The sequence below is a fragment of the Oreochromis niloticus genome, linkage group LG4 (genome assembly GCF_001858045.2).
Source record: "Oreochromis niloticus isolate F11D_XX linkage group LG4, O_niloticus_UMD_NMBU, whole genome shotgun sequence".
NCBI lineage: Eukaryota > Metazoa > Chordata > Actinopteri > Cichliformes > Cichlidae > Oreochromis > Oreochromis niloticus.
The window spans coordinates 31,925,970-31,943,566 of NC_031969.2; the positions used below are offsets into that span (position 1 = coordinate 31,925,970).

General features: G+C 44.5%; 1 protein-coding gene across 17 annotated transcripts in view; it reads left to right on the plus strand.

The window, feature by feature from the left end:
* LOC100705667 (RNA binding fox-1 homolog 3) overlaps nt 1–17,597 on the plus strand; it is a 422,442-nt gene that overhangs the window by 395,793 nt on the left and 9,052 nt on the right. For 16 of the 17 annotated variants that reach the window (XM_025906459.1, XM_025906468.1, XM_025906465.1 and 13 more), the window contains 5 exons: nt 3,164–3,296; nt 4,514–4,553; nt 6,838–6,896; nt 9,418–9,496; nt 11,679–16,298. In XM_025906459.1, the coding sequence (XP_025762244.1) occupies nt 3,164–3,296; nt 4,514–4,553; nt 6,838–6,896; nt 9,418–9,496; nt 11,679–11,723 (356 nt within the window). In that variant the 3' untranslated portion in view covers nt 11,724–16,298. Of the gene's footprint in view, nt 1–3,163; nt 3,297–4,513; nt 4,554–6,837; nt 6,897–9,417; nt 9,497–11,678; nt 16,299–17,597 lie in introns of those variants that run through there. The other variant, XM_025906457.1, reaches the window with a different exon arrangement.

Genomic DNA, 17,597 nt, shown 5'->3' on the forward strand with positions numbered 1-17,597 from the left:
CCGGCTCCCCGCTCTTAACCTCTTCCAGGGTAGATTGGCTCCTCCTCTGCGTGGAGGAGGGGGTAGGAGGGTTCTCGGTAGGGTACTGGCAGCCAGCTCCAAACATGGGTCCGTGTTCTCCATTGCCACCTAATACCCAAACCTCCCATGGAGCCCTGCTGAAGGGAGCTGAAGAGGTTGCAGAGGACAGCGGTGTGGTCCAGAGAAAAAGAGGCACGGCAGTGGGGTTCCCAGTCAGATGGAGGGATTGGCAATAGCACATGGCTGTGGCACAAATCATAGTGTGAGGTAGCTGGTAGGCATCCAGTAACAGTGCTCATTTTTATCCTGTGTTAGTGAGCGCTAAACTTTTGTAGAACAAGCCCCAGAATCTGTGCTCCGCTATCCAAATATAATATGACGACAGTCTGGCTCCATCCGTACAGATGCAGCAAGTAGGTGTGTAGCTAAAAACAGCACAAATGTTGGGACTCTGTTTTCCGTTATTTGTTGTTAATGTGACATCATTCGTTGGGGCACATCCCGTGCATATTGCATTCTTAGCTCATCTTATTGCAATTGGCAAACTTGCGCTGGATGTTTTCAGCACCATGGACAGCTGTCACTTAGAAATCCCTTCGTATGGCTCGGCTCTCCGCAGCTTATTCCCAGGAAGACAGGAGATGAGTAGCTTTTCATTCACCAGTTCATATTTTTCTGCGACTAAGGTGGAGGTTTCTTTTTTTTTCTTCTTTTTTGAGGACTCGTGAAAAGCTACCAGCTGTGTAAATGACAGAAAAGAAAGGCTAATTGCCATCTTAACATATGTAGACAGATCCTCTCATTGTTGGAGTGTACTTTAGGGGGATAATTAAGCTCCAGACTCTTGATTAGATTAAGCTGTTTTTTTGGTCCCCAGTGCGTGGATTAAGTGCTCATTGCCCGATGTATTTGAGCAGGAAGTATTAGAGAGATCAACCTTGTGGAAAATCAGATCTTTCTTTATGGGAGCCGGTTATGACCCCATCATTGGCACAGAGTGGGATTACCTCGGGTCCAACTGGCTCTGCAGGTATTGAGCTTCTCTCAAGTTGACACATATGACATACGAGGTGCAGCGTGACCTCGCCGCCCTTCAGCGCATAACTCATATTTTCTTCAGCCCCCCTCCCGGAAAGGGTGTTTGACTTTGGTGGCTAGACCAGGTTTGCGCTCTCATACGCTGTTGCTGTTGTTGCTTTTCATGGGCTTACCAAGGTGTGACAGCGCCTTTGATTTATGGGTTATTATTGAAGCAGTGTAGCCTATCGCCAACTCATTATGAGTTTACATTCACATACATCACCGCATGCATATTGCATACAAATTTTCAAAAAAAGAGAAGGAAGCAATTGGGCTTTGTGGGAGCCCAGAAACAGCGGCGATTTGTTAAGAAGAGGGCAACGCACCTCGAAAACTATCAAGGAGGATTGTTTTTGCCCTTTAGCGGCCGCGCTCAGATGTCCACTGCTCCAAAAAAGGAGGGACTAATTTAAATGTCAAGGTCAGCGTTATAAATCACCTGGGAGGCAAAGGGGGCACCGTCCCAGTCCGGGCCGTCCACGGGTGTGTTGGCAGCAAACAAAGCGCCCCGCACATTGTTGGGTGGGTGATGTGTGGGCGTCACCTGGCCAAATGAGACGCAAAGTTTGAATATGTGTGCGGACCCACTAATGGAGCGTGATGTTAATGGCAGAAGACATTAAACCGGGCTCTCTGTGTTTTTAAAAGCACCACTAATCTGTCTCCCTGTCAGCTTTATTGAAGCAGCGAGGCTAGGGTGAGCATCGTTCATTAGGGTGCTCACTGGTCTCGACCAAATGCAGGGCTAGCGCTGCACACGGCAGAGTACCATCAGGCTGTCACTCCCCAGGCACAAACCCATAGAGCACCGCTCACCTACGAGCTACCATGGATCTTCATTGTAGTCTAGTTTGTCGGAGATTGCGAGGGACTGCCGGGTCGTCTGAAACAGGCCGGATGCGTGTTATTAACCCGCATTATTTACCCCAGCTGAGGCACCGTGTCATCCCACCAAACCAAATCAGACTCGAGCTCCACGGCTCCCCATCACAGAGTGATCTCTGATTGGGGAAAGTGAAGCGGTCCGTGATGAATTCATCCAAAGCGTGTCGTGGAAATGAATAAGGCGAAGAGTAAGGTGAGGAGAGGGTGACAAAGGGGCGTTTCTGGGGATGAAGAATAACGGGGCCGACTGTGTTGTGATGGACCAGACGCTGGGGGAGGGAGAGAGGGCGAAGACCAGAGGGAAGGGAGCAGTGAGGGAATTACAATTGCTGGAAAAGTAGAGGCCAGCTTAATCATGTCTAGAGATCAGTGTGTTTGTATGCACCTCCACAGCCTGTAATCAGACAGCCAGTGGACCGATTGAAGGTTAAGTGGAGAGCTGACGATCACATCGGCTGTCCTCTAATCTGCGACCGTGGCTATTTTGTCGCACCGTCACACCAACCCTTACTCATCACCCCGAAGCCTTTCACCCCACCTGACCCTTTTCACGTTCAGTGGTAGCCATCAGCAGAGGACAGAGCATGTGGCTGCGCGATTGGCTAAAGATGGTCCCAGATGGGTTTGGAGATGGGGGTCATGCTGAGGTTTGGGACTTGGCTGTCCTGCCCATCTGCTCCATTTCCCCTCGGGGAAGTTCAGAACGTCTAGTCAAGTTGTTCAACAACCTTTACCGCCTGTTTGTCTCCGCCCGACACCGAGAAACGCCCTCTACCTCTACCCCGTCCACCCTCCCGCTGCTCTTTTTTGCTAGCCCATTGTGTCTAAACTATGCAAAAGCCGTGGTGCGAAACTAGTGGTATTGCATCCATTACCTGCCCGGCTTCAAGGCTGCCCCTCACCAGGCATCGGCAAAGGATGCGTACAGCAAATGTGGATCCTTGCTGAGTACGGCACAAAGCAGCGAGCTGGGAAAGGGGAGAGTGCTCGATGAGGCGCACCTAGAAAAGATTAAATCTATTGTTTCCTTGTCTTCCCCATAATGCATTCTGTCATAGGGAAAGCAGTGCCACACGTCTCTCTCTAATGTATTCTGTCATAAGGTAAGCAATGCCAAGTCGAGGATGTTCTGTGAAAGTCATTTTCTCTTCTTCTCGTGTGTGTTTTTGTTCCATAGTAACAGGATTTCCCTACCCTGCCACAGGCGCTACCGTGGCCTATAGGGGTGCCCACTTGCGGGGACGGGGACGGGCTGTGTACAACACATTCCGCACAGCTCCACCTCCACCACCAATCCCAGCTTACGGAGCGTGAGTACTGACCCTACGAGGCCCGGTTCGGGTTGCACAATATTTTTGTCTGGTACGATAAGTGTAGTCTTTTCATAGCTGAGAATATTAGCTTTTAGACGCTCTTTCAGACATCAATGAGTGTTTTGGACTGTTTCTCCTGATGCAAAGCAGCACACGACATCATTAGTGTCAGGCCGTAACTGGGCTGATACTGTGTAGTCTGAACTTGGCACAACGAGCACTTTTTACATAGATATAGCTGTCGTTTGGTTAGATTTCACGCTGCAGTATGAGTGAATGAAACTGTACCCAAGACTGCTCCAACTGTGCACACGCTGGAGGTGTTCATGCTGCGATTGAATTTATGCCCAAACTTTGCTTTTCTAGTCGTAATTTAAAAGATATCTTTCTGTTGCGTCTCTAGACCGTGCACTCCTGCAGGAAAACCGCTCGTCTAACGTAGCCAGGCAGCATTGCTGCTGTAATTTTACATATTTTTTTTATCTACGCACATGTCTGGAGAGAACTTTGGTATCTGCGGATATACATAACCGAACCCTGCCTGTCCTTACATTTGCACATCGTCTGTTGACAAAGGAGGAACTGACAAAGTCAAGGTGAGAGCTGCGATAGTGTATTACCAGTCAGATCTCACTGGACTGTGACCGGGACCCGTGCTGATCTCCTGGCTTTATGCAGGCCTGCCTCACGCTTGTCTCTTATCAGCGCTGGTCTGTGTGGCCGTGGAGAGGTCTGACGGAGGCTGGCCGCGGCCCCGCCATAGCTGTCTATCTGTGATTAGATCAGGATCAGTCTTAGTGCGGTGGGACTCGCAGCTGAGACTGGAAATCCCACATCCCCGTTCCCCTCCTTCCCACTCGGGGACCCCTTTGCTGCTGATGGCAGCCGGTTGATTTATATAGCCAAGTCATGTGACGCAGCTCCTTCACTGCCTTCTTTTGTCCTCTCCACCACCAGCCCTCCTGATAGCAACTGCAGCAACTGGAAAGACAAACAATTTTACCAGAGCAGAAAATTGGACAGGGATGTGAAACTGTTACACCTTTCAGTTTGTGTCATTCATTATTTGTGGTACAGCGAGCTAAAGCTGCTAAGAGCTGACCCCACAGACCTGCAAATGGTCAAAATAGGAAAATTGGCAAAGGCTGAGAGTCGGTGGGCTCGGATGCAGTCCAAATCAACTAACTGTGCTTTCCTGTTTCGCATGTTCACAGGGTGGTGTACCAAGATGGCTTCTACGGTGCAGAGATCTATGTAAGTACAGTTGACTTTTCTTCCAGATGAAACAGAAGTAAAACAGACAAGAAGCCCAGCCCTGGAGACAAAAACGTGATCTCCTCAGCCCCCAGCCTCGCTGCCAAGCCGGCGTCGATTAGGCCTCTGTCTACTGTGCCAAGAAACCCAACAACAAAATTTAAAACCCCCTCAGCTCCTCCCTCCTCTCCCTCTTTTCTTCCTATGATCTCAGACTTTGGCAAAGAGGCAGACCCTGACTCAGTGTCCCATGTCAAGTTAGGTCATTTATTCCTTTAGATTTGTCTGGAGGTTTTTAAGTCCCCCCCGCCAGCTTTCTTTCTTCTTGTTACCTCTCTGGTGTTTTTGCATTCACTCCGAGGGTTTGGCTGGGATATCCCCTACTTGCCCCAGGGGGTCTGCGCAGGCCTGAGTGGAGCCGGTTCCTCCCAGCCATCAGCAAGTGGGAGATAAGAGAAGCCGCAGATAAAGGGATTAACCGTCCCTCTGGAGCTGTCCGTGCAGGCAGGGTCACATCGGGAGCCGGCCCTGCTGCACCTCGCCCTTGACAGAGAAGAGCGTGGACTCTGTGGAGATAATGCTGAAATTACCACGCTGCCCCACTTTGACACGAGTCCAAACGTTTGCAAGGAATGTAATTTGTCCCTTTGATTTTTTTTTCCACCGCAGTGAGATGACTGTCTGTGCAGCAGCAGCAGCAATGACAGTTCCTTCTCACTTTCACCCTGACAAAGACCGGTGTCTGGGAATGAAATGCTAAACCCAAGTGATCTATGACTTACACACCAGCCCGCACGATAGGGCCGTATTTCACCGGCTTTTGTTGTAGGGACACCCACCACCGTGGAAGAAACCCGGGCTGTGCTCTGAGCGATGTTGTTTGTCTCTCACGCTCATTTAGCCACCTCCAGCTAAGTCCTACACAGCTATGTCCCCTGACTGAGGCCTGGCCAGGTCGGTCCATCACTCAAACCGTCAGGCTGGCCCCTGGTGCTTTACTGCCATTAGTTTTGGCAATGGCCACTGCATTGCTTCAGACTGGCTGAGAGTATGTGAAGGTCTCGAGTGACCAAGAGGGAGCCGTCCCACAGCCCTCAGTGTCCTATACAATCATTCAGTGGACACTGGCGTGCTGTCAAAAGCAGCCAGCTGTTCTGTCAAGGCTTCTGCTAATACATTAGCAGAAAGGGGGGGAAACGAATGCATGCACATATAAATGCACATACGTGGCACGCGCTAATACATATGCATGCATAGACGCACACGGCACGCATATACATGAATGCACACCCACATATTCCCCGTGACAAAATAAAAAATGTGCTGCGCGGCTGCGTGCAGGATTTGACAATGTGGGAGAGTGATTTATTGTTCCGTGTTTGTTCAGGCTGTTGCTGTAATCAACACAGTCCCAAGGCATGACCGTCCCACAGGAAGTCATCCGCTTCAATTGCTGTGACTTCCTGTCCCCTTGGTAAACATCAAGGAGCGAGTTTCGATCGCCGTGGCCGGTGCCCCGATTTCGCTTGCACCCGCGACCTCGGCCGACTCACCGCTACTTCGCGATGTCGCTCTGCATCGGACACACCCCCCCTTGAGTTTAAAAATAAATGAAAACATGCATTATTAAAAGCCACCTATCCACCGTATGGACACAGATGGGCACACACTCCACTGGCACTAATAGAAAAACAGTGGGAGAACAGCTTCATTTTTCAAAGAGAGTAATAGCAGCACTCCACAATGAGGTCTTTAATTCCTTCCCCATTCTGGCAAATGAATACAGCGGTCCTGACTCCCCAATGGTCCGACCGTCTTCTGCCTTCTTACTTCTTTTGTGAGCCGGGGGGGTCGTGTATAAGGAAAAAAAAAAAAGGGGGAGATCTTCAATTACGGAGCAGCGGTGCGCCCTCAATCTAAAAATGGGCTGAATGTGGGGAGTTGGCTCACGTTGCCTCCGTTGCTGCGATTCGGATGAGCCTCCGGTGCGACAATGACTTGCTCCCCCTAAACGCGCTGCCTCTCAGAACATCATTCATTCTCTTGTTGCCACCACCTGCCTAACACACCATATATCAAACAGCACCCTCTGGTGTCTCACGGGGAGGCTGCAGTCGGGGAGTGTGAGCAGATGAGCAAACTACTGCGTGGTGACATTTAACCATTAAGGCAATTTGAGGCTGTGTGTGCCGAGTCGTTGTTTTCTTGCGTCTTTGAGAGCTAACCTTTGTCTGCGGAGGTAATCACTGATTAAATATGGTGGTATGTTTTTGTTTTTTTACAGGGTGGCTATGCAGCATACAGATTTGCCCAACCTACCACCACCGCTGCTTACAGTGACAGGTGAGGGTCTCATATTGTATAACACTGATTCTCTTGTATGTAATTTGAGGGGTTTTAAAGCCAAAAATCTCCATAAAGTCATTAACTAATTGGCTGTAACTGGGAATATTGAGGCTATTTTGCATGTTTCCCATAATTCCATATTACAAGGCTGACTTCAGCCATCGTTAGCATTCACTTCTCAACTTCCTGTTTTGCACAAGTGCTTAAAGAAACAGAAATGCATTGCGGCACAGGCTTCTTTTTTCTCCACGAGCAACTGTTGAGAAAATGCTGAATTTAAAGTGAAAACATGGACATGTTTCCGATGTGTCCGACTCGGCTCCCGAGAACTTTTGATTTAAAGCAACAAGTTGATCCCACAGGCTGTGAAACAGGGGAAATTACTGAGAGAAGGAAAAAGGAGTGCACCTCTAAATATGTCCTCATAAATCTCATAAATGCAGCCATCGCTGTGTTGGAGTAGCAAAGGGTGGGCTTTAGCTTTAAATAATTAGTGTTTTCCCACCAAAAATGATCATATCTACAGGAGACGTGATGGTAGGAGAGCGCGTGTGATGAATGGGGGCTTCTCCGGCAGCATTTTACAATATTCTGCGGAGGGTTATTTTGGGTTTCTTCCTCTCGAGTTATCTTATCTATTAGGCAAACCGCTATATTCTTTTTAGCTCGGAGCTAAAGAGCACACACACGCACGGCAAAAAAAGACTAACCTTGTTGGACTCGATGAGAAAAGCAGTGATATATGTCGTGACTCTCCGCTTGTGAAGGGAGAGTGGGTATATCACTGCGGTATTTATTAATGGCCTCGGGTCTGCGGAGGGGAGGTGGGGAGACGGAGAGAGGCAGAGATGGACCAGCGGGAACTCTATCACTTCTGAGTGATGTCACTCTGGTTCAGGTGTGCTCTGTTTGAGGAGGCGTCGCTGATTCATTTCGGCCCCCGAAAGCCGTTGTCAGCCGGGATGTGGGCCGGTTTGGGAATCTAATCTGGGAAGGATTGAGCATGTCACTTGTGATAACGTACACCCTGCCTGAGAGCCTGAAGATCATATCGATAATGTAAGATTTATCAGGCCTCGCTGCGGTTCGAATTATGAGCAGCCGCGCTCTGCGAGAGCAGAAATTGGACAGCGGCTTTTTTTCCCTCTCCGAGTGATTTAATTCGTGTTTCTCTTGCCTATACTTTTCTCTGAGATTTAATATAATTCGCCTCAAGTTGTTTGTTTTGCTTTGTCTGTTTGTTTCCTTTTGAATAAGCGGCCATGCCCACTGGATCAATAAGGGTTTGTTGGTGTTGTCTCAGCCGTACCTTATCAGACTTTACCGTGGAGCCGTCAGCCAATCATAAAAAAAGAGGTCGCCGGGATTGAGGAAGGCGTGTGAAACCCTGCAAAATATGAAACATTTATTATCCGAAAAGCCCACACCGCTCACAGGCTGCATTACCAAAGCCCTTTAAGTAACTAAAGAGAGTTGGTACGGGCGAGGCTGATGAATCAAAGAGGCCTTCACAGGAGCCAGTCACATTGTAGAGACCCTGCTAGCTTCCAGTCGGCTCTGTCGAGGCTCTGTGACATTGCACGGGGTGGTTTGACCTGCTGTTCGTCAGCGGCGCCACTCTGGTGAGAGTCATTTTGGAGATGTATTAGCCTTAGAGGGCCTGTGGGGTTCAGTGCTCACTGAAGATAAGAGGACCACGGAGACTTCCCCTGACCATCTCACGGCACGGGCCTCCTCCCCAAGGAGCCGAGACAGCCTTTCCAATTTCACGTCCTGCTCGCTGACCTTGGGTGCTGCCGGACTCGAATGGGCTGCGCCATATTTAGATCTTATATAACTCGACGCATCTCGTACGAAAGGCGTGAACGCCGTACGTCTTGTTGTCTCCTTTAGGAGAATTTCCTCCTCTCTCCACTTCTTTTTTTTTTTTAATTCCTGGTTGATTTGGTGCCCTCAGTCCTTGGCTGGGTGTGCCTTATCTGCTCCTTGCAGACCCTCATTTGCAAGCAAGAGCTAAAAAAAAAAAAAAAGAAAGTAAATAGAGGAATATGTGAAGTCGAATAAATAAATAAATAAAGCGCACACATCTTGTCCTGTCTCAGAAGGAAATTGGAAGGATTAGTTCCAAACCAGCAACAATGAAAAGACAGGGGCGTGAGCCCAGTGTGCAGCCTCGGTAAACAAGAGCAGGGTGAGAGAGCGAGCCCTCCAGCACCAACTCTGCTCTCTCCTCTGCATCCTTCTTTTTCTGCCTCCCTCCGCTCATTACCTATTCTATCCAGCTAATCAAGATGACAATGAAAAGACAAGTATAATTCACCAGCCTTTGAACTCCCCTTTTTGAACCACCTTGTATAAAGCAGGAAGCCCAGGAGGCCGGGGAGGGAAATAATTGATTGCGTTAGAGACTTGAAAGGGTTTACTTGAGGGGTTGAGCATTAAACAAGCATGCATAAATGTTCTTCTCTCCTCGTCAATGATAGATCAATGACCGCGTTCTCTGTCCCCTGTTGTGCAGCTATGGCAGAGTCTATGCAACAGCAGACCCTTATCACCACACGATTGGCCCTGCAGCCACATACAGTGTGGGGACCATGGTAAGTCTATGAGAGCACCGCCTGTTCCTGTCTGCACCCTCCATGACACAGGCTACAGCACACACACACACACACACACACACACTCCAAAATAAAGACCAGAGACTTCACTCGTCACTGGTTTTTATTTACGTGTTGTTCATTAATCGATTCAGGTTTTTGTCATGCTATCTGGCACACCCTAGTGGGCAGTACAGAGCAGTACTGTGAAGCCCTGGCATGTGGAAATTGGCTCAGATATTAAGTGCAATAAACTTCTGCTATGCCACGCAAGCTCACCTCATGCACTATTGATCTGACACAAGTTCCTCCTGAAATGAGAATGAGTGATCACTGCAGTCTTTTTTCTTTTCTCCCTCTCCCAACACGAGCTTTACATGTTACATAACAGATACATTTCCAAGCTTTGTTTTCATCCTACATCGCTCAACTTGCTCCCGAGTGCGACAGATCATCTTCTTTTTGTTTTCCTCCCCCCCATTCAGTCAAACCGAACCCGAAACGATGAGGTCGAACTGTTAATGTCTGTTTTTAGCTAGCTTTTGCAGCTACTGTAACATCAAAGATGAAAAGTGACGATAAACAAACGAGGATTTTTTCCGAAACTGAGAGTTCCTCTTTGGTTTTGTTTTACGACGGCGAGGAGGGGGTTGGGGCTGGGCTCGCAGACCAAACCTAGAGATTAAGGCCCATCAAACGCATGCAGCAGTGTGCCGTGGGACATAAAAGAGAGAGCGAGACTGAGGGAGGGAGTTGTCTCACCCTCCTCTCCTGCCCACAAGCTTGATCGGTGGCGTGTTCTCAGCTTGAGAAATGACTCAAATTCATCATTACAGCATGCATGCGATTTTTCAACAACTTTAAAAAAGAAGCGTACAGTTCCCCGGTGCAGCTGCTAGCTAAAAGCTTTCATTAATTAAGACATTTCTTTTTCCTCTTCATTTACTTAATTAAAAAATGTGCTTGAATGTTTTTTATTCTTTCTTCTCTTCCCTCCAAATTTCCTTCCATTCCTCTGACACTTTAATCGTCCTCTCAGCGAATGTAGAAGTCAGGATCTGGACCCTAAAAAATATCTAATGTGGTGTGTGTTGGGAGCTCAGGGAGCTAACGCAGGCGTGTTTGTGTGTGTGTGTGTGTGTGTGTGCTCGTGGGTTCACGGGGCGCTGAACAAATGGCGAGGGTACTGGGATGCAGGCTGTGCTGAGGCCAACATCTAATAAACTCCTGAGCTAAAGAGAAAAGACCAGTTTGGTTCCTAATTCTTTAATCATATTTGATTAATGGTTCTCCAGCAGCGAGGAGTCATTTTTGCATTTAAAAGCTATACAATAATTAGTTCCTCTGAGGTTGAGGTTGGAAATTCTCTTTACTCATTTCCAGCTTACAGAAGCATCTCGTACGGATGAAAGTTTTGTACAAGCAAGAGGGCTCCGCGAAATTAGGCAAAATTAGCCTTTGAAGACATTCGGTAGCCTTTGGAGTTTGCCTGAATTCCTAATTGCAGCAGAGCCACCAAAAGATGAGAAGAAGGACTGCGTGTGTGTGCGTGCATGTGCAGGTGTGCATGCATAGGCCCACTTGCATGCTCTATGTGTGTCTGCCCTAGATATCTTGAGCATGGTGCTAAATCTAAGGGCTAATATCCTGTGGTGGTTTGGCCCTCCAGAAAGGTGCAGACACCTCTGCCAGACTTGAAAAGGAGCCGTGATTAAACCTCTCAGAACTTATTCTGCTTTAGTCCAATCTCTGATATTGTTGCAGCCGTAAAAGGAATCATTTTCCTCAAGTAAAAGGACAAAAATCTCTGTTTTCCCATTTATTTCTAAGCGTAATGAAATCAAAATGTATTCGCCGTTCAAGAAAGTGCTCTTTCTACATGCATATAAACAATTTCCTCTGTATGAATTGCACCAGTTAAGCTCCGAATCCAACAATCCACTTTACCTCCCGTTCCTAACACACACTCGGATTGTATGCAATCAGGGAATTTATTCAACAAACCCGTTATTGGCTTCAGTGTCTCAAACTCTCAATCTGTGTCGAGATTATACGTATTGAAAAACTTATTCCGATATGAAAACTCAATAAGTTAAAAGGAAGGAAATTTGTGGAGAAAGAGAAACCGACTCTAGCTGTCACCTGAATACTGATTGGTACTTTTTCATCTTTGATGTTGCAGGCTAGCCTATACAGAGGAGGGTACAGTCGCTTCACTCCCTACTAAAAGAAAGAAAAAAGCGAGAAAAGACAGAGACATTACCCACAACAAACAAACGAAAAAAAAATCCTCTTTAAAAAAATAAAATACAAAGACAAACACAAAACGAGCGAACACCCAGTCCTTGGCGGAGAGTTAAATCTAACTAAAAGCTTCCAGGTCCACATGCTGAGCCCCTCCCCTGACACGCGCAAGCAGATATTTCTACAACAACCTTTTTGATGTCATCATTGGTCTGCTCTTGTTTCGTATTCATTTTGTGCTTTTGGTTTTCTTTTGGAAAGTTTTATGCACATGTGCATTATCTTGACTGCTGTATATGGGTGCTGTGTCACCATAACCAATGTGAGCCTACTGCAGCACGCATGGTGCATGCTCAGAGGTGTGTATATGCAGCTGCTGTCATCTGACTAAGAATATACTGGGGCATTTCTATCCTATATACGTGTGTGTGTGTATACGCACAACAAAGAGAAATCAGGTTGATGGTGAACACTGATCCATCCCATTTAATTCCTTTCCCAGCTTTTATCATCAAATCTTTGACTCATCCAGCAACGCAGAAGTACAGAACTCAGTCTTAATGCTGACGAGCATGCCTTGGTAATTCTTAGTTCAAAGACAGCGCTGCTCTGATTGCTTTCTCTTTTTTTTCCTCAAACATTGGAGTGTCCTACTGTTGTGCACTTGCAGTGGAGCCTTACAAGCTGTATTATGTGGTATGACAGCATGCAGAGTAAAGGGTCATGAAGGTCAGATTTCTGTCTTGAACTCACAATGCTCATATGCCAGCCCAGTCTCTTGCAAAGCACCGTGCATTTATATGCAACTGTTCTGCATTAGCTGCTGTGTTTTGGGGGAAATGTGACACCGGCTGTGCTGTGTTGACGTGCAGCGATTCATATAAGTACAGCCGAATGTAAATATGGGGGATGAGCATTTGCATTTCCCACCGGCGGCCTGTGTTCTTATCTCATGCTCACTGGTATTTTTAGAAATTTGATAGGACCATGAAACATGTGCTTTAAGCTGCCTTAAATTACTTTAAGGGATAGTTGTCTTTTATTAGATCCTGTTCCAGTAATTTTTTTTTTCTCCCAGGCGAGATAAAATTAGTTCTTCTGCTTTACACCGCCCCTCCAGAACCACAGGAGACATTATACAAAAGTTCCCAATTGGCTGAAAAGTTCTTCTGACGACACGTAAACAGAACTTTATCTGCAAAGTTGTTGGAGCTCATGAATGTACTTAGTTTTCATCTTCGTAGCGTCGCATCAACACATTTCTGAGGCGTACACGTCGTAAGCACAGTTTGTGTCGTTGTAGCCATCGAAGCAGACCAAACCCTACCCAGCACTGGTTTTAACACAAGTCATTAAAAAAAACTACAACCCAGCAAAAAGAAATGAAACAGCGCCAACACACTGTGCCATCAGAATTCCAAAGTTTGGGAACACCTGCTCGAAAGGAAAAAGGGACCAGGCACTGGAATGTTTGTTAGCTCAGAGCTCTGTAAGCCACATATGGGAATCTAGAGTGTGCATTAAAATCGAGCCGATTTACTGTCGAGCAAATGTTGGGTATTTGCCAATCAATCGGTATCGCCTGATTTAAAAACAAAACATTTAAAAGCTGAAAAGAAATGAGAGTAACGCGCTGTGACCAGGTTTGTCCACCAGAGGGCACTCTGCAACACGTTTGAAACGCCAGCCGCACAGAAAGCGAAACAAATAAATGTTCATGCTTCGCGGAAAGAAAACGAATTGAAATATTTGGCCTCAGTATTAAAATTCCGATGTTTATAAAGAAAAAAATAATAATTAGTGTCGGTAAAGCTCATCTTTAACTTTGTTTGTTTTAGGTAAATGAATTACACTTGAAACAGAGTGCAGGGGATCAATAATGATATCGTACGTGCGCTGGGAACACGATGTAGAGATTTCATTTTTAAATATCACGTTTGTCATATGAACCAAAAACCTGCAGAGGGATTTATTACATGTCTGATGTGCAGGATTAGTCAAATCATTGATTAGTCTACTGACAGACAAAGTAATGCTCCCAGCTTTTCAAAAGCGAGGCTGCGCTGCTGCGTCTTATTGTAAACTGAGCATCTTTTGTTTTGGGTTTTTTGGTTGAGCAAACTAGACAATTTGAAGACATCGCTTTCGGCTCTGGGAAGTCACGATAAGCCCCGCGAACAATTTATTCTTCACACTTCACTGACTAAATGGGTAAATCGGTTAATCAAGAATTTGCATAACATTGTGCAGCTTTTTCTGTGTGTCTGCAGTGTTCGTTTCCCCAAAATGCTATTGTTAAATGCAGAATAGTCGCATGTGAAGTGAGTTTGCAGAAGACACGGTTGCATATTCTCACTAATACAATACGGGGGGTGATCTGTACACAAGGTTTACGCTAACCCCACACATCCGTCACACGGACACACACACGGGAATGACACAGCACTGAGGTGGGTTAACCCTGACAGAGGGCTGTTCTTCTACAAGTCACTGGTCTCTTTTTTAAGCATTGCACAAAATGTTTTACCTCAGGATAAGCTAACTGAAACTCACAAACCAGAATACAGTGCTACTCACTTCTCAGCCGGCAGGACAGTTTCCTTTCTAACACAACCAGCAGGTTTCGGAAGAGCTAATTTTTGAGTTTTTTCTTTAAGCAGAGACCCCATGATGATAAAATAAAGACTGTACTGTTGTTCTTTACTAAAACTACTGTATTATATATATATTAAGACATATACTGTATAACACATTTTACACTGTATACACACACCAGTCCAGGAAGATATTATATATAAAAGCACCCAGGAGTTAGAAGACACAATGTAAATGTGTGTAGAGTGCAGACTTACTCGCCTCTTAGTCGACATGCGGTCATTGCATTGGCTTCTATTACAACTTTGTGCTGCGTGAGGTGGATTTAAAAGAAACTCTCTGTGTAGCCGCTGTTAGCTGTCGAGATTTAAGTGCAGCTACGGAAATGCAACTGAAAGCTTTTGCCAATAATATTTAATTTCTATGTACTCACACTCAAAGTGTTGTGGTCTTAAAAAAAAATATGTTTGTTGCACTTTATTTGTTTTCCTTTTTTTCCTTTCTGAGATGTAATATATTTATAAAAAAAAGTATCATATACAGCTAGTTATGTTTAGTCAAGATGTTAAAATGATATAGAGTAATGTTGTATATCAAAAAAGAAAAAAACACCCATTATCTCATAAGTAAAAGAAAAGTCTTTATGTAGGTAAACAAACATTGTTCTTCCTTTTGTATGCTAGTACGTACGATCCGCACCGTTTGGGGTTTTTATAGAACAAACTTTGAATATTATTTTTACCATTTTCAAACGGGAGAACTGATTGTACATTTGTAGGAGTTTCTCACATAAACTCTGCAGCAGAGTACACGTGTGGGTGTTCAGTTAGTGACCACTATTAGACTGGGATGAAATAGATTTTTTCCTTTTTTAGAGCTGAATGTGTGTGCCTATGTGATATATATATATATATACATATATATGCATTAGAATGTTTGAGGGAGGAGAGAGACGGGGGAAGTGAATGCAGTTCGCTAAAATACTGTAGTTTGCAGTAAGCTAACAGTTTTGCATGACTTCACTCTTACAGTCCCTGTAATAACATGACCACACATACGCTCTGACCTCATGAAAGATATCGGTGGCAACGAAAAAACGACGCTCTGATCATGCTCCAGCATTTATTTTACCTCATGAAAGACGTTTGGACGTCCAATATCCTGAGCGGAGCGGGTGCACATGCTAATGCTTTGCCATACAGTGCGAGTAATCGTACATGAAAACTGATCGCTGTCAGAACAATGTCAAAAGGTATTCTGTGTTAAGGTAATGGTGTCCTGATGGTAAAAGGTAGAAATTGCCTAAAATTTGTCCAAACCATAGATTATTAGCCAATCAACTTGGAGATCACAGCTCTCCCACAAACTACGCTCTCATAAACAATAGAAGAATTTATCAGCTGTGGGGAGGAAGAACTCCCCTATAGCAGGAAGAAGAACTACTTTGTAATTTCATTTGCCACTTTTATGCTACAAAACTACTATAAATGATCAGAGTTTACAAACATAAAAAAATATATTTTTAAGAAACGACAGATTCTGTTGTTTTAATGAAGGGGTCTCAAACTTGAACGAGCTGTGGGCCACTGCTGATACTGTCATCTCATTGGAGGACCAAGAGTACAAAAAGAAACAAGAAAACACCCACAAATATTTACAAAACTGCAGTGTTTTGTTTGTTTTTTAAACTTCAAATACTTTATAACAAGGCAAAACTGCAAACATTAACACGCAATTTTTCCCCCTCATTCTTAAATAACTGAAGCCTTTCATTGAACTACCAAATAAACACATTGGAGCTCTCTGGCACACACGTGGCAGCACTGCTGCTATTATTTTGTTTGTATTTAACAAACTAAAAATGCAGACATAAGTGAGCTACCACAGCCAGTCCCTCAGCATGTTTCTGCTCATGTTGCCTTCATATTAAATCATCTTTTGCTTTTTTTTTTTGTTTGCACTCAACAACAAACAAATCCTCCCAACAAAAAAGTAACTTCAAGGCTCAAATTGCATTATATTTCTTCACGTTAACATACGGCCTTGATAAGTAGGTGTGAGGTGGGCCACAAGTTTGAGACCCGTGGTTTCAATTAAAACAAATTAATGATCAAGTTCTATACAAAACTGTGGATACTGATTCATCTAAAATCAAGATTTACGCTGTAAGTTGAACTTTGTTTCAGTGATTTTCGTCATGTAGATTTGATGATTTTTAAAAATTATTTATAGTAGTAAAAATATAATATATGTAAGGTTTGCCAAAGCATTAGCATGAGCACGTGCAGTCCAAATAAGAGAACATGGAGATTTATTTGGGGATGCACATCCACTTTTCCCCTCCGTCATGTTATTCCAGGGACAACTTTGAGTCTTGTCATCTGGAATTGCTCCTATCAGTCTGCACGGGTTTGTCAACAGTTTACAGAAAAAGTTAAAATAAGCATTGTTTAACCGTTTCAGTGTCAGCTTATCAAGGCTTAAATGTTAAGATATAACATTAATAACTGGCAGTCAGTATTGTAGAGGTCTGAGCCGTTTTTATTATGCTTATGTAAGTCAAAGGTAACTTAAATGTGAATTTATTATACAAACACTTTAATATTTTTGGGTTTGTTTGCTTTAGTTGTATTCCACAACCAGCTTAATATGCAACTAGACCTCTAATTGATCCAAATATGTGTTGGTACTTATTAATAGTAGTATATATGTTTACATATCAGCTGAAAATACTCTTCATCCATCGTTTATATTTATAGGTATTCACTAAGCCCTGATAAGCTGGCAGGTGAATTTATTAATCCACCTAAAATATTTGTACAAAAGAAAACCAAGCAAAAAAGTTACTGTACTTGTAAATACATTTAAATGTATATACACACACACACACACACACTATATCACAATTCTCTGAGTAACTGTTTTATATGTATTCCTATATGAAGTGGGGTCATCTGTGTATTTTCAATTCAGCTGAACTTGTTCTTGAATTCTATGTTCTCTTTATAATGAAAATATATTGTCTGAAAGGTGTAAAGTAATTTTCTTTTGGGTTAATTTCATAGCTAAAAGTATACTATTATGAGCCTTTTCTTTATTCATGAATTCTTTTGTTGTCAATATGTGACATATATATAAGTAACCTCTGATTGTTTTCTGAGTGTCAGAATAAAGCAGTTATATGATCATCATGTCTGCCTTCACACATGGATGTTGTTGTTGCTGTTGTCAATCTAAGACTTTCTCACCACAGTCTAAATTT